This window comes from Solanum stenotomum, chromosome 9, assembly GCF_019186545.1.
Source record: "Solanum stenotomum isolate F172 chromosome 9, ASM1918654v1, whole genome shotgun sequence".
NCBI classification, from domain to species: domain Eukaryota; kingdom Viridiplantae; phylum Streptophyta; class Magnoliopsida; order Solanales; family Solanaceae; genus Solanum; species Solanum stenotomum.
This window is the reverse complement of record NC_064290.1, coordinates 5,584,776-5,606,374: the sequence shown is the minus strand read 5'-3', so window position 1 is coordinate 5,606,374 and position 21,599 is coordinate 5,584,776. Positions and strand designations below refer to the sequence as shown.

Genomic DNA, 21,599 nt, shown 5'->3' with positions numbered 1-21,599 from the left:
CGAGATCGTGTGCATAACATTCTCTAGTTTTTTCCAGCAACTCTTAACTGGAGGGACCTGCAAAGAATTGATCAAATAAAAGATTATGTGATCCATCATGCTATTTACCAAATTAAGATAAGAAGACTGGTATTTCTAAATATCCATTTAAAGCTAGATTCGCTACTTGTTACTATTCAGATTTCATTTGCATAAAACAAAAATATTGAATCATAGAGAACTAAAATCTTCAGTGTTCTGATATGAGCAGCAAAAAAATACCACTATATATGTTCAGGGTTAAGGCAAAATTTCACTGTGACAGTAAGCATGCATATAAAATAATCACTATAAATATAAATCATTCAGAACATAACATGTTCACCATGTGTAAAATAAGCAGCAAAAAGAAAATGCCATTATATACTTTCAGGATCAAGACAGAAATTTTCACTGCAGTAAGCATATAGAACAGTAACAACCAGTTCTTCATGAGAATCCAATTTTTGTTCAAAGTTTTATCAAAGGTAAACATAAAGCTGTTGGGAGTGCAATGAACGAGGTGGATAAAAATCAACAAATCGCTAAAAGTTGAGAATAATAACAGTAACCAAATGAAAGAAGAAGCTGGAAAAAGATAATCTTTTCAACTTACCAATTAACCTAGCACAGTTACTCATTTGCCAAAACCTGAACAGGGCAGCACTAACCTACCAGCAGCTGAAGTTTTGGCCAAGAGAAGTGCAAGATATGATGTCCGCATCGGTGCTACCTTCCACATAATATTAATTGCAAATTATATGATTATCTGAAATGTAAAACATCATGCAGCATCTCAGAAAGTCTTATACCAGAAAACAGTTATCAGCCCTCAGTATGGTACAAGTTCAAGATGACTCAATTACCGTCTGGTACTGTTAAACCTTCTTAAATGTCAAGTAAAGCAAATTGCTGAATAATTTTCACATTGGGCATGATAAAGATGTTAATCCATCCTATTCTGCTAGAATATGAGATCTGTACCAAACAAAATTTGTCACCCTACAAGTTAAAGGAAGTTAACGAAAAAGCTTCTAATCTGAAGGGGAGATGTATAAGCAAAGAGAGATATCAGAACTATTTTATCAAATAAAATTAGGACAATATGATTGGTTGTATGAAAAGAGAAATTGAGGAGGAAGCTGCACACGGGCTATTTGAGCCAGAGAGTTCAGAACCAATTGAACTTTGAAGGAGAGAAAAAGATAAATGGAGAGAGAATCTAACTTAGTCAGTCTGCCCAAGATTCACTCATTGTAAGGTCCAATTTGCGGAAACTAGGGCGGGGGAGAGACGTAACTGCTGGAGACTTGAAGAAAAGAATAGTCATGAGCTGTGAATTATTCAGTCACATGTAGTTACAAACTTTTGTATACTGAGAAAAAGCAAAAAGGGGGAAAAGACCAAGTTTTGACCCAAAAATAAGAAAAAGGATAAGAGGAGATGGGGTGAGAGAGGCCAAAAACAAAGGCACACTAAACCTTCTGACAAAACCGTCAAACCTGTTCATGTTCAATTTTCTTGAACCCTGCCACAAATGAAAATTGAGGTGTCATGAGTGGTCTTAGCTGCAACACCTGCAGCTTCCAGATTATTCAACACTAGTATCATCAGTACCCTTGCCTTAACAATCATGCATAGACTACCTTCACTGATAAAGCATAACATACGTCAATATAATATACCGTCTCACGAAGAACAGAGTTCAGTGCAATGCAATAACTCCCGTTGCCTAATCTGTTAAATTTACAAAATTTGCCATCTCTCACCCTAATCCTCAAGGGCTGCAAGCTTTTAGATTATGTTGCTTTCCGCTTCGCCAAAACCAAGTGATTTATAAGTTCCACCTAAGACAAGTTTGTTGCCCTCCCCCACTAAGGTCCCCAAGATAACAGCCATGAAGGAAATCAACACGCAGAGACAAAGCCACAACCTTAACTTTTAGGTAGCTGAGAATAAACTACAGCATTATTGTGATTCAGCTGGAAACTATGCAACATTTACTCTTACCTGGGAAAGTTTTGAGCACTTGCTCAGGACTTACTCTAGTAAGCTGCAAATTCTGGAGTCATTTGCCTCCCTTGGGTTGGATTAGTACGTTCAGAAAGAGTCTCGTCATACCGCTGCCATATTGGATCAAAGTGTTAAAAACAACAATGATTGATTTGTGAGACTAATGTTATTCCAAGGGCACGTATAGATCAGAGGCCTTATCCCACTTCAGCACTAAGGGTGCAGCTTAGGTCAACTAACACAAAGTTACAGTTCTCTCAACAACTGCTAGTTGATTTCTAAAACTATTGGCTGAACTAAAGACTCAAGAAAAGTAAAAACCTTTCAGTTCTTGGATATCAAAGCTAATACCATCACCAATGGCAAAATGGTCTTGTATTTACCTGATCAATTAAGAGATCATCTTTTGACCAGCTCAACCTAACTGTTTCATTGATAAATACCTGTTGCTTCCTAAATGTCTGGTTGTGACTTGTGAGGAAAAGGATCCTATTTCAACTGACTGCCAATACAATTTTTTCATGATTGTCGCACCTACTAAGTCCCAAAAAACTGCCTTGACTGGTTCTCTTTGACAGTGCACAAAACATTCACAAGCAACACAAAATAATAAATTGTATAACGTCGGATGCTGATTTAGCTAGCAATTAATTAATCCTACCGGTCTCTTCAACTTAGCTACCAAAGAAGAGAGAGGTCTAAAAGAGTAGTGGGAGATTTGAAGGTGGCTTCTTCTGATGCCAAGGTGCTACTCAAGTCAAATATGGCTCTTTAACTCATGACCTCTCACTTGGTCCCTTGCTTAGACTACTAACCTTGTTGCATGCTTGTTATCCTTTTTGACAACCTTCCTGAAGAAATCATGTCATTGCAAGGTCTATGGACTTGTCAGTCACTACGTTGTGCTAATCAGGCATGGTGATAGAATTATCAAGTGTGCCATACCTGCCAACAAAGCTTTCAGTTTGTCAGAAATCTATCAACTGCGTGGAAGGGCATAAATTCTGTAAAAATAGTTAAACTGACAGAGATAGATAACTGAGTTATCTGCTGCATAATCTAGTTCTTGTTCGTGCAAAAGCACAAGCAGCACCATTGCACCTGTGGCACTTTCCTATAGCTACATACAAAACCAATTCATAAAATGTTCAAAAAACATAGAAATCAGTTGATGAACTTGTAAATACAAAGTCAAACCATTAACCATGAACTGATACATAGCATGTGCATAAAACATTCATAAGACTAAAATGTGATTGGCAGATGAGAATGTGATTGTGCATGCTTGACATTATCAGATGAGAATTTAAGGATAAGGACTATCAAAAGGGTATGAAATGTGATTGGCAGAAGTAAGATTAAACCGGCTAATTACATGGTCGGACTAAAAAAAGAGATCCTTGTGTTTTGTCAAGAGATAAGCTGTCTCCGTCTCAGCTCTGCACAACATATGTCAATATAATAGGTATTTCCACATCCACACATAGCTTCAAAATTTGCCATGAACTTCATCAACTCAAATTTCACCAGTGAAGTGAAAAAAGTAACATACATAAAAGGTGTACGAGATTTTTGATAAAACATAGAAGGCATATGAAAAAAAGTTATACAGTACGAGATTGTAGAGGAAATACAGTAAACTCAATACAAGTATAAAAAATGCAGAAACTTCATCAGTTTCAGACTTGAAGCTTCCATTTTGCAACATCAAAACCATGACAATGTACCTCATGCATTCTTTCACGAAAAGAAAAACAAGATCTAGAAGTGAATATACTCCTAACACTTACGAAAATAGAATTCAATAAAATACCGGGGCAGAAGTAAATGAATATTAGAGAATTAGAGCATCCTGCATACTCATTTCTTCCATAGCATCTAGCTCTAGGATATTCTTCATCATACAAGGAGTTGGGTGCTAGCTGATTTATCCACTCTTTTGAGGATCCTACTGACTCATCCCATTAGAAAAAAGACCAGCTCTTGATTGCTCTCTTTTTCCATTTTTGTCTTTTGTTTCTTTTGTTGTCTTTGAAGTTACCCTGGAAATTACCTCGTACCAGAAAAAAAAAAAACTGCACAGTGAATTTTAGTTGCCAAACAAGAATATTGATTGAACCTTCTATTGAAGGGAATCATAGCACTTGTCTCTAAAAATACAAGAAGAAACATAACCTTGAGAACAATATGAGAAATGGAAAATTGCAATATTATAAGCTCACATAAGGTGACAAATACAACCAAGATCCAACCATTTGAGGTAAAATTCAAATAAGGATGTTTTAACAACTCTCCTAACCTATAAATCTCTCTAGATTATCAAGTACATAGACTCATACACTACAGCAGACTAGTTGTGGTTATTTTCAGCCAAATTCTCCTCCTTCTTTAGTGTGGCTACCACCTTCTTCAATATGCTTTCAGTTGGTTCATGAGAGTTCTCTACGGCCTTTGATGTAGCTTGCCATTTTTCACCATGCTTTGGCTCTGCAGCAACACATCTCTTCAGCACATCGCTCCTCTGCTCTTCTGCTCCATGCTGCTGTTCAAATTTGAAATACAATGCCCAGAAATCACCAATATCTGGCGCAAGCGTCACTGCCCTGTTGAACCAATTTCTTGCTTTGTCTACTTTCCTCTCCTGCCAAAACAGCTTAGCCACAGCAGCAATAACATGAGGATCATGATCACACTTCTTTAAAGCGTCAGAGCTCTTGGTTTTTCTTTGAGGTCGAGGCGCCATCTCAATTGAAGCAGCCCATAGAATGCCACTGTTGGGGCACTCCTGCAATGCTTTAGCCATCAGAACATCTGCTTCCCTTTTGTAGCCATGCCTAGCTTCAGCCCGCACAGCTGCAAGCCATAGCTCAGGGTTTTGAGGATTCCTCTTCCTGGCCATAGTAAGAACTGCTCGAGCTTTGCTTAGCCCATTCATTTTCTCCTCTAGAGACGCAAGGGATAGCCAAAGGGGTATACAATTGGGGCAATTCTTAATGCCAGATTCAAATGCATCCTTCGCCTTGTTAGAATTACCAAGTCTTTCTTCCAACTGTCCCAGCATCAACCAAAGTTTGAAAAATGAGGGGAAGCGCCTCAATGCTTCATCCAGTAATCTCCTCTCCTCATCCACATTTCCAAGTTCTCTCTCCACAATGACTGACTTCATCCAAACCCGTTCCAAGCCTCCCCTTTCACGTGCCTTAGCAAGAAGCTTCCTTGCCCTCTCTGTCTCACAGTTCTCAAACTCGAGCTTGAAAGCAGCAAGCCATATCTCCTCAGAATCAGGAATTGCAGCAAATGCTTCCTCCAGAATTGCTCGAGCAGCAGGAACATCACCAGCAAGCCACTTCTCTTTGGCACCCATCAACCATAAAACCTCAGCCTTTGGAATGTAGGTAACTGCTTTTCGAAGCAGTGCATCAAGCGATTCCCTGGTACCATGACTTTTCTCGAGCTGTGCAGCTTTAAGCCAGATACTTTTCTTAGTTCTAAATACAGTAAGAGCATGTGCATAAATGTATTTTGCTGTTTCAATAGAACCCCTTTTCTTGCACTCCTCAGCATCAGCAACCCAGGTCCTCTTCCTATCTTCTTCCTCAACACCAACCCCAACAGTGTTGTTTATTATAGCTTGGCAAGTCCCAAGAGAACCGGCTCTTTCACATCCTTCAGCCTCCTTCATCCAAGCCTCCCTGTCAATCTCCAAACCTTCTCTCTGCAAAGCCCTTATTGCCCTTTCAATAATTTTCCCAACTGAAGCAGTATTCCCATCAGCTTCTTCAAGCCTAGCTGCAGTGATCCAGATGGCAGGCTCTTTAGGCAGCTTTTCTCTAGCCTTGTTAAGTACCTTCTTAGCATTATCATAAGTTTCCAACTTAGCAAGAGCAAGCCACAGCTCCACATGCAATGGACAGCATTCCACAGCCCTCTGAAGCAAAAGTCTAGCATCTTCTTCATTGGCCAACTCCACAACAGCTTTCCACAACCTCACTGAATCAGGGATATGCTCTAGACCTTTCCTCAACACACGGCTCTTGTTTGCTGTATCATCCTCCAACTTTGAAGCCTGCATCCACAACTTGACTGAATTAGGATTTGCCTTAACACCTTGAGCAATCACTGCCTTAGCCTCAAGGGGGCTCGCCAAACGGCACGCCTCCAACCAAACATCCTCATTCTTAGGACACTCTTCACACCCTTTCTTTATCAACTGTCTTGCTACCTGCATCTTCCCTGCAACCTCCTCCAGTCTAGCAGCTGCTATCCAACCAGGAGGATGCTTTGGATTCGTCTGAGTAACCGACTTAAGCAACAATCTAGCCTTCTTTATATCGGAAATCTCAGCATCACTAGTAATCTTCATACTCTTCAAATCAGTCAAGTATCCCTTAGGATCCACGACGGTTTGCCCAGTAACAGAATCCAAAATCCTATCCAACCTCACTGACAACACAGTTCCTCTCCCTTCACCCACTGCAGTCAAATCTGCAACTGGCGTCTGTGAAGAGGGAGTCTCCATGCCACCAACCATCCTGCTCCTCGGATCCAATGCAGATACATGCTCTTTTTCCTGCCTAGCCTTCTCCAAAAGAGTATCAGGTACAGGCACAAAACTCTCAAACCTCTTCTTCTTGTTTCGTAACGAATAATCCCCTATTTCAGGTATACTGTCCCACTCATCACTTGACAATGTATACAATTTCCTCTTCAAATCAGCAAATTGTTCAGTAATTTTCGGATTCGAAGCTCGATACTTCTCAATTTCTTGCTTTAACCTAGCTTCTCTCCTATCTTTCCTTCTAGAATCCATCCTCTGATCAATAGATTCCCAAATCGCATCAGCTTCTTTATCATCTTCATCATACTCAGCAGACGCAAACAACCCCACATCATTACCTTCAAATTCATCAAATTTTTGATTCTCATCATACCCCTTTTCCTCCGCATCATCCTCTTCATCTTCCTCCCCTGCACCCTTGCCACGTCCACGTCCAACTCCAGTTGCCGGTGCACCACCAACAGCTGAACGATCAGGTAGGTCAGGAGCAGCACGAGCCGGACCAATATCAGAACGGGTCGTGAAACCCGTAGCACCACGACCCAACCCAGCAACATAATTCGGAGGAGGTCTCGTGTTAAGAAATTCGAGCCGGGCTTTCGGTGCCCCGGGAGCTTGCATACCTCCGAAAAGAGGAACGTGCAGGGTTAGAGTGGAATTAGGGGAAATCCCTAGATCGGATAACGGTGCTTCCGCATCGAGGAGACGCCGGCAGGATGAATAGAGTCGTTGTTGAGTGATTGGGATATGGAACTTTTGATGGATTTCTAGGGTTAGGGTTTGAAGAGAAGTTACAAAAGGGTTAATTTCTAGGGTTAGGGTTTTGTGATTCGGAAGATTGATGAACACCATAACTGTTCGTTGTTGAGCAAAATCGTTGACAGCTGAAAAAACAGAACAATTTCACCTTTTTTTTGGATCAGGCAAGTCGGTGCAAATTCATTTCTGTAGTGTACTAAAATATCATAACAGAGTTTTTAGGCTTACTACACAAGACACTAAACTCGTAAAAAAAATTATTCAGATATTTGAGTCTTAATTTAATTATTTATAATTAAGTTAATTATGTAATATATGATTATTATTTTCAACTATATGTATTTTTTTTATCTTAATAAATGGTAAAGTTTCAGATATTTTTAATTTGAGTTTAATGTATATGATTAAAATAAGGGGAAAATAGCTTAATTACGCTTCATAGCTATAATTTGTTAATTATGATTCGTAGCTATATGTTATAGGAAGGAGAGTGCGCGAGCAAGACTGGGAGAGGAGAAGAGAGGCGAGCGAGGTGAATTATATATGTATATCGGTTAGACAATTGTATATATGTAACTGGTATACATATGTATTTGTATATCTGGCGAGCGAGATTGGAAGAGGGAGAGAGACGCGAGCGCGATCGGGAGAGGCGAGCGAGGGAGGGCAATAATGTGTATAATTCGCATCTCATTTGTATAATTCGCATGCTTTTGTATAATTGAGTAATACAAAGTCTGAATTATACAAATATGAAAAAACTCAAAATAACGAATTGATACAAACATAAACATATGAACTTTAAACAATTATACAAATTATAGGGAAAAGGGTCAAAAATACCCTCCAACTTTGCTTTATTGTTTGAGTTTGCACTCGCCGTTAAAATGAAGTTAGATTTACCCCTACCGTTATTAATTTCACCATATATACCCCTCATTTGACGGAAAGCCTCAAATTGATCCAAATTACCCGATTTTTAAAAAAAAAAACCATTCCCTATTTTTAATCCAATGCCCCGAACCTCTAGAGGATAACCCGGTTAACCCATTCTCCGGGTTAACCGGTGAAAAAAAATCAAATCTTTTCTAGAGGTTTCATCTCAAAATTCTTCAATGTGGAAACTAATCAGAAACAAATCCATCATCAATCCTAAAAAATAAAACAGAAAATGTAAAGAATTTACTACCATTAAATTTGTTACCCAATCATTTCAGCAATATAAACAATTTCTTCACCAAATTTCAAACAGAATCAGTTTAACGAACTTCAATTAATTTCAAACAAGTTAAACACAAATCAAATTGAGAAAATCTAAACAAAACCAGCTGAATTTAAACTATAATAAGTAAACATATGCACCAGATAAATCTTGCTGCCTTCGCTACCAAATTTGAGCAATTCCTTAGCAGATTCAAGAGCTTTTTTTTAATGAAATCAACGATGTCATAGATTCAACTGCTAATTTCTCTTTGCTATCACGAATCTCTTCGAACATTGGAGTCAACAACTTGAGCCTTCTAGCTAAATTACAGAACTGTTCTTCACCGAATTTCTAAACTCCGATATGCTCGATATATCATTTACTATTTCAATCAACTTTTTAGCTACTTCTCCTTAACTTCTTCTCCCATTGCTTCAAAGATCCAAAAAAAAAAAAAAAAAAAAATCAAAATGTTTGAAGAATCAAATGAAAGTTTGATTTTGTTGCTAAATTTGAAAGAAAAGGTCGCCGGAGATGGTAGTCGTGGTAAAAGGGGAATGGGTTAACCGGGTTATCCTCTACAAGAGTCGGGGAATTGGGTTAAAAATAGGGAATGGGTTTTTTTTTAAAAATCGGATAATTTGGGTCAATTTGAGGCTTTCCGTCAAATGAGGGGCATATATGGTGAAATTAGTAACGGTAGGGGTAAATCTAACTTTATTTTAACGGCAAAGGCAAAGTCAAACAATAAAACAAAGTTGGAGAGTATTTTTGACCCTTTTCCCCAAATTATATTATACAAATTACATTATATAAATTATATTATACAAAATCCGAAAACTACACATTTATACAAACTTTTAAAAGTTATACAAAAAAAAATTGAATGTATATGGTGATAAAACTGAAAAACCAAAGGAAATCATCATCAAATACCAATACAAATTAAACCATCATATACAAATACAAATCAAATAAAAAATTGTTAGTTGTGAACTATACAAATGTGGCGAATTATACAAACGTGGCTAATTATACAAACTTGAATTCAGCCCACGTAATTAATGGTTAATGTTAGTCGCGAGTGGTAATTATAGCAAATTACAGCTATGATGAGTAATTAAGTAGTATAAGTTTGTTTAACCGCATAATTTTTCCTTAAAATAAATGATATATATTATGTAATTAACTTAACTATCTATTAGGTGAATGAAAATATACACAAATATTTATTTTTCGAAATATGAATTAAAAATGTCTATTTGAAATATTTTATTAAGAATTGAGGCTAAGTGTCTAAGGGGTTGTTTGGTAGAATGTATTAGCAAATACAATTCATGCATTAATTTTGTGTATTAGTAATACCTTGTCTGGTTTACCCTTTTCATCTTACATTAGTTATACACTCTATTGTGTATTGAGGAATGTATTACTAATACCATGAATTTCTAGATATAAATAATGTAAAAGGATTTAATGCATGCATTGGCATAGCTAAAAATCCAATTGCCCCTCAAAACTCCTTTTACATTTTTCTCCACAATAATTGTCAAAGATATTTTAATAAATAAATTTTTTTATACAATGCATGTTATTTTTAAGGGAAAAGGATCAAAAATACCCCTCAACTTTGTTTTATTGGTTGACTTTACCCTTACTATTAAAATGAAGTTATTTTTACCCCTGCCGTTACTAATTTCATCATTTATGCCCCTCAATTGGATGGAAAGCCCAAATCAACCAAAATTACCCAATTTCAATTAAAATGACTCGTTTCTCTTTTAGTCCAAACCCCGACCCACTAAACCAAATTAATTCATAATCAATTAAAACCCCAAACCCATTTGTTTAATCTTTTTCATCTCCTTCCACCATTAAAACACTTACTGCTGAAATCGTCGGAGGTACTTTGCTCGATTTTTTTTTTTGGGAACAATTTCATCATTTCAATTTTAGCATGGGAATTAATAAAACAAAGCATCACCAAATATATAGAGTACTTAATACTGTCACATTTGGAACAATACAAATTGAAAGAAAGAACAATGTTCACCCAAAAATTATTAATAACTAAAAATCATTAAAAAACAAACAGATGGTCGGAGTTTGAAATGAGAGTCAAATAATTCACCTGAAACGCAGTAAAATATAACAACAAAAAGAGCAAAACAATTAAAGAAAGTAATTTTTGGCGGAGTTGATTGTTGTTGTCGAAGTTGGAAGGCTGATGAGTTCTGGTTTATTGAAAATGCAATCTGCAAAACAAACAAAATCGTGAAAGGGGGGAAGAGAAGCAGCAACGATGGTGGTTGCTTGTTGTTGTTGGGTTTCACGAGCTCATGGAGTTGAGGATGTTCGCGGTGGTTTTTTTGTGTCAATGAGGCGGCGGCGGAAAAGGTTGTTTTGAGGTGGTGATTTCTGGCAATTTGGAGGTGAGTGGTGGTTGTTTGGAGGTGTTTTCGATGTGGCTCACCGGAGTTTTTGGTTGAAGAAGGAAGATGGGTTGAGGGAAGTCGACCAGTGGGGTCGCATTTTGGCTAGAGAAAAGAGGCAGTAAATGGTGCTCTGGTTCGCCGAAGTTGGTGTCTGGTTGTGAGGTGGTTTATGGATTGTTTTCCGTCAGAGTGGGCTGGCTTCAGGTGGGTTTGGTTGCGAGGCAAAATGTGGGTGATGGTGGCTGTGAAAACGAAAAAATGGGGTCTTTTATGGGTTGTTGTTTGGTGGTTGGACAGCAGTGTGGAGAGGAGAGGTTGGTCGGAAAAATGGGAAAACAAAGGCTGAAGTTATTGCTTCTTCCTCCCCTATTTCCCTTTGTCCATTTCTTGGGTTAAGTGTTAAAGGGTCGGGCATGAGTTTAAAAATGGGTAACGGATCGTTTTTTAAGCTTCGGGTTAATTTAAGTTGATTTGGGGTTTTCCGTGAAATGAGGGGTATATATAGTGGATTAGTATTGGTAGGGGTAAAATTAACTTCACTTTAACGGTAAGGGCATAATCAACCAATAAAATAAAATTGAGGGGTATTTTTGACCCTTTTCCCTATTTTTAATACATCAAACCAAACAATGCATGAGCATTACTAATACATTCATTATTAATGCAAGTATTATCAATACACTCTATTTAACATTATTTTTATACACTCTACCAAACGATCCCTAAGTGAAATTTCTCGATAAATTTAAAGGCTCACTATGTATTGCGTCGAGGTTTTACTACTATGAGTTACAACAAGTTATATTTTAATGAAAAATGTTCAAATATGCTATTGAATTTTGAGAAAAATGTTCATCTATGTCTTTCGTTAAATGTTTAGCTCATTTATGTCATTTTCGTTTGATAAAAAACTCATTCATGCCATTATTTGTTATTTGGAAACAATTCCGATTTTGCAAAATTATTTCTTACACATGGTCAATTACAATTTGGTCACGTCATTAATTATATTATTTTAAAAAAAGAAAAATGTTCAAATACTCCATCAAATTTTGAGAAAAGATTCATCTATGTTATTCGTTGAAATAATAACATGAATAAATCTTTTCTAAAACAAAAATAATATAACTGAGACAATTTTTTAGTGAATGACATAAATAATTCTTTTGTCAAAAGTTTGATAGCTCATTTAATTTATATCGTTAGGGAAAATAGAGCTGTAATAAAATCTGGAAAAATGTCAAACCCCATTGGAAGTTCCGAAAACTTAGCACTTCAGCAGAGAACCAGAAAGAGCCGATGGCGACAATTTCATTCTCATTTGCTTCTCCTTCCAAGCACTTAAACCCTTCGATCTCCCCCAAAAACTCTACCATTTTCAATCTACTACCAACTCCATCGAATCCCCAGCTCAAAAGAGCCTTCTTTCTCAAATCTCCTTCAATTTCTCCCATCTTTATCAGGCCTCTAAAGCCCCAACAATGTCGTACTTCTTCCACTCCAATCACTTCCCTTTTTACCGGCATAGTTGAAGAAATGGGTCAAATTAAACAACTGGGTTACGATAAACCCGACAGTTTCACCATGAAAATCCAAGCAAAACTCATTCTTGAAGATATCAATCTCGGCGACAGCATTTCCGTCAACGGAACTTGTTTAACAGTAGCTGATTTCGATACCCAGAATTTGGAATTCAGTGTTGGGTTAGCTCCGGAGACACTAAGGAAGACTTCTTTGATCGAATTGGAACAAGGGTCTTTGGTGAATCTGGAGAGGGCTTTGAGGCCTACTACTAGAATGGGGGGTCATTTTGTGCAGGGACATGTTGATGGGACTGGTGAGATTGTTGAGCTCAAAACTGAAGGGGATTCTTTGTGGGTGAAGGTGAAGACTGCTAAAGAGCTTTTGAGGTACATTGTGCCAAAAGGATTCATTGCTGTGGATGGGACTAGTTTGACTGTTGTTGATGTGGTTGATGAAGAAGGCTGTTTTAACTTCATGTTGGTGGCGTACACGCAGCAGAATGTGGTGATTCCATTGAAGAAAGTGGGGCAGAAGGTTAACCTTGAGGTGGATATATTGGGAAAGTATGTGGAGAGGCTTCTTAGTAGCGGCTTTGTGGATTCCATCAAATCTTCATGAAAAGGTTGTTTCTTTGTGCTTCATTTCATCTTTGTAACTTGCTTTGACAGAATTTTGTATCTTGAATTTCAGAGATGTTGTTCCCAATTCTCTCTAGGTGTATTTCGAGATAATGTTTCAACGAAATAGAATAAACTATATCACCGTGACTCGGGCTTGAGTCAAAGCAAAATTATCTGAATCCTTACACTTGCATTTAGTAATATCAGTAGCACACAATCAATGTGGCAAAAACTCGAGCAGCAACTATGAAGACCTATTTTATGCTTGATTGTACTAATGTGTTAATCTTCCTGGTTTCACATAGTGTAAACATCAATGAAAAGCGGACGCCAATATTTAGTTGCATACAAGTTTTTTTAGTATTAAAGAGTTGTGAATTCTTGTTCAGGATTAAGGTTGCTCATGCTGTCTTTTAGTTTTTTTTGTTGGGCAATGCGAAGGGTTATTGGTCACACTGCTAGCAGGTTAATTTAATTGATATTTTTTTGATTGATCGAGATTATGATTGCATTGCTAGCTGGTTTCAATCATCATTTGTCTCAATTAAGTTGTTTCCATCTAAGCTACTTTCTCTTTATAGCAGTTCCACCTAACCGTAAACATGTGGAAGAATGAACTCTGACATGTTGAATTGTGTCCAAATACTCTGAACATTACAGAAATTTGGAAAGAAAATCCAAAGTTGTGTGATTTGTTGGTGTCAAACATGTCCTACACCTGTATAAGTATTAGGCTAGTTACTGCTGCAAGAAGATAGAGTTGGTTACATATTAGCAGCTGAGCTTTTCTGTAACTTTTACCATATTTGAAGCTTCACTTCTCTCCTTTTCCTTGTGGTTTTTGATTATTTTTTTTCTGTAAAAGAATTTGGCCCAATAGGGGGAAGACTCGGTCTTAAATGTGTTCTCATGATTCAGTGAACAATCACAAAATGTGTTTGCTAATATATGGTTTTGAGAATTAAGAGTTTTTATATCTTTGAATATCCATGATCTCCAGACTTTCCATCTTTCATATTCTTGGGATGTTCATCTACAATTTCTCTTATATAAAAAGCCATAGTTGAGATGCTTGAACAGCTTGTTTCACCGCCATGGCTGTATGGCAATTCACGTTCCTACTAACGAGTTTTGCTTGTACACGTGTTACCAATTCTTGCACTCTTTGAAAATCCCATTTCTGAAACTTCTATGTACTCCAAAACATCTCCAAGCTCCTCAGTCCTCACTCCTCCTGTTCCTATAGTCTCTGTGGTGCGGTGTATATCATCCTGAAATTAGGAAATTGACAGATTAAAACTGGCTGTGGTTGGCTCCTTCATTACCATATATGTGAAACTGGTAAGTTGCGCTTTCTACGGTCTTTTTTCTTTCTTTTATTTTAAGTTCTTGCTTATCTATTCGACATAAGGGTCATTTGTATTTTAAGTTGCTGCTTGCCTTCTCTCCTGATAGTTTGATCATGTTTCAAATTTTATGAGGTCAAGACTGGTAAAATCCAAAAGTTCCATTTTTCCAGTAGTTTAGTTCTGTTCTCCCAGCTTTTTGGGAATTATGATTGCTGGGATGGCCTCTAAGAGATGTTCAGCATTATCTTCCATTTTTTGAATTGCTCAGCAACTAGTGTCAGATGGCCTAACAGTAGGTATTACATCGCGAGATGTTTGCGTTGGTGAAGAAGCAGCGAAAATCACTCAAGAAGTAAACCAATTATGACTGGATGAACCATTTCCATCTTGATAGTTATGCTGTTGAAATAGTGATTCTCTCCATCTTCCCATAACTAGTAGCAATAATTTGTCAAAAGATTACCAGTTGGAGCATCATCTTTTGCTCAAGCCTATACCATATGAATAAGAAATGTCAGTTATTTTTATTAACTAATCTTTACTGAACCCCAATTTTATTTTCTGTAACTCTTAGCAACCTGAATGTTTAAGCTTTAGTTGATTTTGTAATTTTAATCTAAACATTGACAGGACTCAAATGACTGAATGAGTATCATGCTAGTATTTTTCCTGATTGTTTGCTCTCCATGTTTTTCTGCTTTATTACAAGCCATCTAAAGCATATTTGATATGTCATGACACCAAAGTGGTCATTCCACTTCATCTTTCTCGGTGATTCGCATCATTATGGTATAAATGGTGAGACAAATAATCTAAAAACTATCTAATATCTCCAACCAAATGTAGGATAAAACAACCTTGTATTTTATTTTGGAATTATAATATTTTATACCTCACGCCAAACGACTACAAATATAAAGATAAAAGTTGTATTCGAGCAAGCTCTTAGTTGTTTTCTCATCATTATAGGTAGGGATGCACAAAACCGAACCGAAAATCAAATCAAGAAAAAAAACCCGACTAATAGTTTGGTTTGGTATTGAAAAAAAAAACCCGACTATACTTGGGTTGGTTTGGTTTTAACATAAAAAAGTTAACATGAAATTAAACCAACCCGACATTATATATATAATTTTTAAAATGTATTTTATATATAAAAGTATGATGTAATTTCTAAATATTACTTACACGTTTTCATAAATTTTATCTTTTAACATATATTTTCAAGTTTTTTAGACTTAAATTTTGAATGGTTCAATAAACGTTATAGTCCATAGACATTAGTCACTCTAATAAAGCTCAATTCAAAATCAAATCAATACTAATGCTAAAAAATAATAATTAATTCAACACTAAGAATGACAATTATGTTAAATATTTGTTCTTTGGTTTTACATTGATTTAGACATTTAAAATAATTAACCAAATTATATTTATTAATACTTATTAGACTTATTTTAGCACAATTTAGTACTTTTAAATTATGATCATGTTCATTATGACTTATCAATTTGCAATATTTATTTTATACGATTTCATTATTATTTTTAATGAATATTTTAGTGTCATCACTCATCTCATATTTTGTGTTATTTTCTTAAAAACACCTTAGACATTTATATTTTGATTGGACTAAAGAAATATTTGGAACACAGGTTAATTATATGTTTGTATGAATATTGTACCGGAAAAATACAAAACCCCGAAAAAATCCGAGGTTTATTTGTTCGACTTGATTTAAAAATTTAAAATTTCGACACAAATGATTTGATTTGGTATTTAAAAAATCTGAACCAACCCGAAAAAACCCGAGGTTGAAATATCGGAAAAAAATCCAAGTTTAATGAGTTTGGTTTGGTTTATAAATTTAAAAATTTGACACAAATAATTTGATATGATATTTGAAATATCTGAAACAACCCTATCATGTACACCCCTAGTTACAAGTCTGAGATTCATTTAGCTGGCTAGTGTTGAGGAGTGGTGGCATCAGGTCATTGATGATTCCCCAACTCAATACGGAGGCCCTCATAATGTTTTTTGAGAAAAAAATATTGGGTGCTCCGGATGCTAGATCTCTGGGCTAATACACATGAAAAATTGAGAAATTTATGCGATTCCTAAAAATGGCTTGTAAATGCGGAAATGAGCATGAAAAATTGTGTGAGTATATGTGATGGTTCCTCAACTCAATACGGAAGTCCTCATAAAGTTTTTGAGAATTTTTTTTTTGGTGCTCCAGGGCGCCAGATCCATGGCTAATACACACGAAAATTAAGAAATTTGCGTAATTCCTAAAAAAAGGCATGTAAATGCAAAAATGGGCGTGAAAAAATGGTGTGAGTATACATAATGGTTCCCAACTCAATACAGAGGTCCTCATAATGTTTTTTGATAAAAAAAAAATTGGGTGCTCCGAGGAGCCAGATCCATGGGCTAATACACACGAAAAAATAGAGAAATTTGCGCAAGTCCTAAAGAAGGGCTTATAAATGCGAAAATGGGCGTGAAAAAAATGGTGTGAGTACACGTTGATGGTTCCCCAACTCAATATGAAGGTCCTCATAAAGTTTTTTGAGAATTTTTTTTTGAGTTCTCCGGACGCCAGATCCATGGGTTATTAACACACGAAAAATTGAAAAAGTCGTGCAATTCTTAAAAAAGGGCATGTAAATGCAGAAATGTGAGTAAAAAATGGTGTGAGTGTACGTGATGGTTCCCCAACTCAATATGAATGTCTCATAAAGTTTTGACAAAAAAAAATTGGGCGCTCTAGTGCGTCAAATTCACGGGCTAATACACACGAAAAATTAAGAAAGTTGCTCGATTCGTAAAAAAGAGTCTGTAAATGCGAAATGAGTGAGAAAAAATGATGTGAGTACATGTGATGGTTCCCCAACTCAATACAAAGATCCTCATAAGGTTTTTTGAGAAAAAAAATTGGGTGCTCCAGACGCCGGATCTATGGGCTAATACACACGAAAAATTGAGAATTTACATGATTCCTAAAAAAGGGCCTATAAATGCGAAAATGGACGTGAAAAAAGCATTGTGAGTATACGTGATGGTTACCCAAATACATATAAAGGTACTCATAAAGTTTTTTGAGATAAAAATTTTGGGTGCTCTGGGGAGCCAGATGCTTGAGTTAATACACATGAAAAATTACGCAATTCCTAGAAAGGGACTTTTAATGCGGAAACGGTTGTGAAAAAACTAGTGTGAGTATACGTGATGGTTCCCTAACTCAATACGGAGGTCATCATAATGTTTTCTAAGAAAAAAATTTGGGTGCTCTGGGGCACCAGATCCTTGGGCTAATACACACGAAAAATTGAGAAATTTGCGTGATTCCTAAAAAAGGGCCTATCAATGCGAAAATGGGAGTGAAAAAATGGTGTGAGTACACGTGATGGTTCCCCAACTCAATACAGAGGTCTTTATAAAGTTTTTTGAGAAAAAAAATTGGGTGCTCCGTGACGCCTGATCCATGGGCTAATACACATGAAAAATTAAGAAATTTGCACGATTCCTAAACAAGGGTCAGTAAATACAGAAATGGGAAAGAAAAAATAGTGTGAGTATACTTAATGGTTCCTTAACTTAATACGAAGGTCCTCATAAAATTTTTTGAGAATTTTTTTTGGGTACTCCGGAGCGCCAGATCCATGGGCTAATACACATGAAAAATATAGGAGTTTGCGCGATTCTGAAAAAAATGGTAAATGCGGAAATGGGCTTAAAAAATAGTGTGAGTATACGTGATTGTTTCCCAACTTAATACAGAGGTCCTCGTAAAGTTTTTTGAGAATTTTTTCTTGGGTGCTCTGGACGCTAGATCCATGGGCTAATACACACGAAAAATTGTGAAATTCCTAAAAAAGGGCCTGTAAATAAGGAAATGGGTGTGAAAAAAATGGTGCGAGTATACGTGATGGTTCCCCAACTCAATACGGAGGTCGTCATACTATTTTTTGAGAAAAAAATTTGGGTACTCTAGGGCGCTTGATCTATGGGCCAGTACACACGAAAAATTGAGAAACTTGCGCGATTCCTAAAAAAAGGCCTGTAAATGCGAAGATGAGCGTGAAAAAAGAGTGTGAGTACACGTGATGGTTACTCAATTCAATAAGGGGTCCTCTTTAAGTTTTATGAGAAAAAATTTTTGGATGCTCTGGACGCCAGATCCATGGGTTAATACACACGAAAAATTGAGAAATTTGCCCGATTCCTATTAAAGGGCCTGTAAATGCAGAAATGGGTGTGAAAAAAAATGGTGTGTGTACACGTGATGGTTCCCTAACTCACTACAGAGGTCCTCAAAAAGAATTTTTATAAAAATATTATGGGTGTTTCGGACGTCATATCGATGGGCTAATACATATGAAAATTTGAGAAATTTGCGTGATTCCTAATAAAGGGCATGTAAATGCAGAAATGGGCGTGAAAAATGGTATGAGTATACGTGATTGTTCCCCACCTTAATACAAAGGTCATCATAAAGGTTTTTTGACAATGGGTGCTATGGGGAGCTAGATCTATAGGCTAATACACACGAAAAATTAAAGAATTTGCCCAATTCCTAAGTAAGGGCCTGTAAATGCGGAAATGGACGTGAAAAAAATGTTGTGAGTATGAGTGATAGTTCCCGACTTGATACGGAGGTCGTCATAAAGTATTTTGAGAAAAAAATATTTATGTGCTCTAGACGCCAGATCAATGAGCTAATACACACGAAAAATTGAGAAATTTGCGCGATTCCTAAAAAAAGACTTGTAAATGTGAAAATGGGGGTGAAAAAAATGTTGTGAGTATACAAGATGGTTCTCTAACTCAATACGAAGGTGCTCATAAAGTTTTTTGGGAAAATAATTTTGGGTGCTCCGCGACTCCAAATCCATTGGCTAATACACACAAAAAATTAAGGAATTTGCGCGATTTCTAAAAAAAGGTCTGTGAATGCAAAAATGGGATTGAAAAAAATGGTGTGCGTATACGTGATTGTTCCTCAACTCAATACGAAGGTCCTCATAAAGTTTTTTGAGAAAAAAAATTTGGGTGCTCCGCAGCGCAAGATCCAAGGGCTAATACACACTAAAAATTGAAGAATTTATGTGATTTCTAAAAAAGGGCCAGTAGATATGAAAATGAGCGTAAAAAAATGGTCTGAGTACATTTGATGGTTCCTCAACTCAATATGAAGGTCCTCATAAAATTTTTTTGAGAAAAAAAAATTTGAGTGCTCCGGACGCAAGATCCATGGGTAAACACACGAAAAATAAAGAAATTTGCGTGATTCCTAAAAAAGGCCTACAAAATGAAGAAATGGGCGTGAAAAAAATGGTGTTAGTATACGTGATGGGTCCCCAACTCAATACAGAGGTCCTTATAAAGTTTTTTGAGAAAATTGTTTTGAGTGCTCTGGACGCTAGATCCATGGGCTAATACACACGAAAAGTTGAGGAATTTGCATAATTCCTAAAAAAATCCGATAAATGCGGAAATAGGTGTAAAAAAATAGTGTGAGTATATGTGATGGTTCCAAACCTCAATACGGAGGTTTTTATAAAGTTTTTGGGTTCTTCGGACGCTAGATCCATGGGAAAATACACATGAAAAATTGAAAAATTTGCACGATCTATAAAAAAAGGGCATGTAAATGCGGAAATAGGCGTGAAAAAAATAGTGTGAGTATACGTGATGGTTTCCCAACTCAATACGGAGGTCCTCAAAAGGTTTTTTGAGAAAAAAAAATTTAGATGCTCCTGATGCCAGATCCATTGGCTAATACACACAAAAAATGGAGAAATTTGCGCGATTCCTAAAGAAGGTCCTGTAAATGCAGAAATGACGTGAAAAAAATGGTGTGAGTATACGTAATGGTTCCACAACTCAATACAAATAAAGTTTTTTGAGAAAAACAATTTGGGTGCTCCGGACGCTAGATCTATGGGCTAATATTAACACTCGAAAATTGAGAAATTTGCATGATTCCTAAAAAATGGCCTGTAAATACAGAAATGGGTGTAAAAAAATGGTATGTGTATACGTGATGGTTCCCCAACTCAAAACGAAGGTCTTCATAAAGTTTTTGAGAAAAAACTTTAGATTGTTCCGGAGCACCAGATCCATGAGCTAATACACACGAAAAATTGAGAAATTTGTGTGATCGCTAAAAAAAATGCCTGTAAATGTAAAAATTTGCGTGAAAAAAATGGTATGAGTATATGTGATGATCCCCAACGCAATACGGAGGTCCTGATAAAGTTTTTTTAGAAGAAAATTTTGGGTGCTTTGGACGCCAGATCCATGGGATAATTACACAGGAAAAATTGAAAAAATTGTGTGATTCCTAAGAAAGTGCCTGTAAATGCGGAAATGGGCAAGAAAAAAATGGTGTGAGTACACGTAATGGTTCCTCAACTCAATGCAGAGGTCCTCATAAAGTTTTTGAGGAAAAAAAATTGGGTGCTCCGGGGCGTCATATTCATGGTTAATACACACGAAAAATTAAGGAATTTGCACGATTCCTATAAAAGGGCCTGTAAATGCGGAAATGGGCGTGACATAAATGGTGTGAGTATACGTAATGGTTCCCTAACTCAATATGGAGGTCCTCATAAAAAAAAAATTGAGATTTTTTTTGGGTGCTCCGATCGCCAGATCCATGGGCTAATTTAACACGCGAAAAATAAAGAAACTTACCCAATTTCTAAAAATGGGCCTGTAAATGCAGAAATTGGTGTGAGTATACGCGATGGTTCTCTAACTCAATACGGAGGTCCTCATAAAATTTTTCGACAAAATCTTTTTTGGTGATCTGGGCGCTAGATCCATGGGCTATATACACACGAAAAATTGAGAATTTATGCGATTTCTAAAAAGGTGCCTATAAATGCAGAAATGGGGGTAAAAAAATGGTATGAGTATACGTGATGGTTCCAAACTCAATACGAAGGTCTTCATAAAGTTTTTTGACCTCGAGGCAGGACTTACCTTCTTTGATCCCCCACCCCCAGCCCGAGGCAGGACTTACACGCCTCTAGCCCCAACCCCCCTAGCTCGAGGCAGGACTTACCCGCCTCGAGCCACCCCCAAGACCCGAGGCAGGACTCACCC

General features: G+C 36.8%; 2 protein-coding genes across 2 annotated transcripts; one reads left to right on the top strand and one right to left on the bottom strand.

The window, feature by feature from the left end:
- Nucleotides 1–4,177: 4,177 nt before the first annotated feature.
- On the bottom strand, nt 4,178–7,548 carry LOC125875599 (protein STABILIZED1). Its single transcript, XM_049556582.1, has one exon. It carries the CDS (start codon nt 7,439–7,441, stop codon nt 4,382–4,384), a length of 3,060 nt encoding a protein of 1,019 aa, XP_049412539.1. The 5' UTR covers nt 7,442–7,548; the 3' UTR covers nt 4,178–4,381.
- Nucleotides 7,549–12,232: 4,684 nt separating this feature from the next.
- LOC125876720 (riboflavin synthase) lies at nt 12,233–13,209 on the top strand. Its single transcript, XM_049557947.1, has one exon. The coding sequence runs from the start codon at nt 12,287–12,289 to the stop codon at nt 13,127–13,129; it is 843 nt and encodes a 280-aa protein (XP_049413904.1). The 5' UTR covers nt 12,233–12,286; the 3' UTR covers nt 13,130–13,209.
- Nucleotides 13,210–21,599: the final 8,390 nt, after the last annotated feature.

What these genes read in the sequence shown, in the direction of transcription:
- LOC125875599 (XM_049556582.1), bottom strand. Translation starts at nt 7,441, where the DNA reads ATGGTGTTCATCAATCTTCCGAATCACAAAACCCTAACCCTAGAAATT.
- LOC125876720 (XM_049557947.1), top strand. Translation starts at nt 12,287, where the DNA reads ATGGCGACAATTTCATTCTCATTTGCTTCTCCTTCCAAGCACTTAAAC.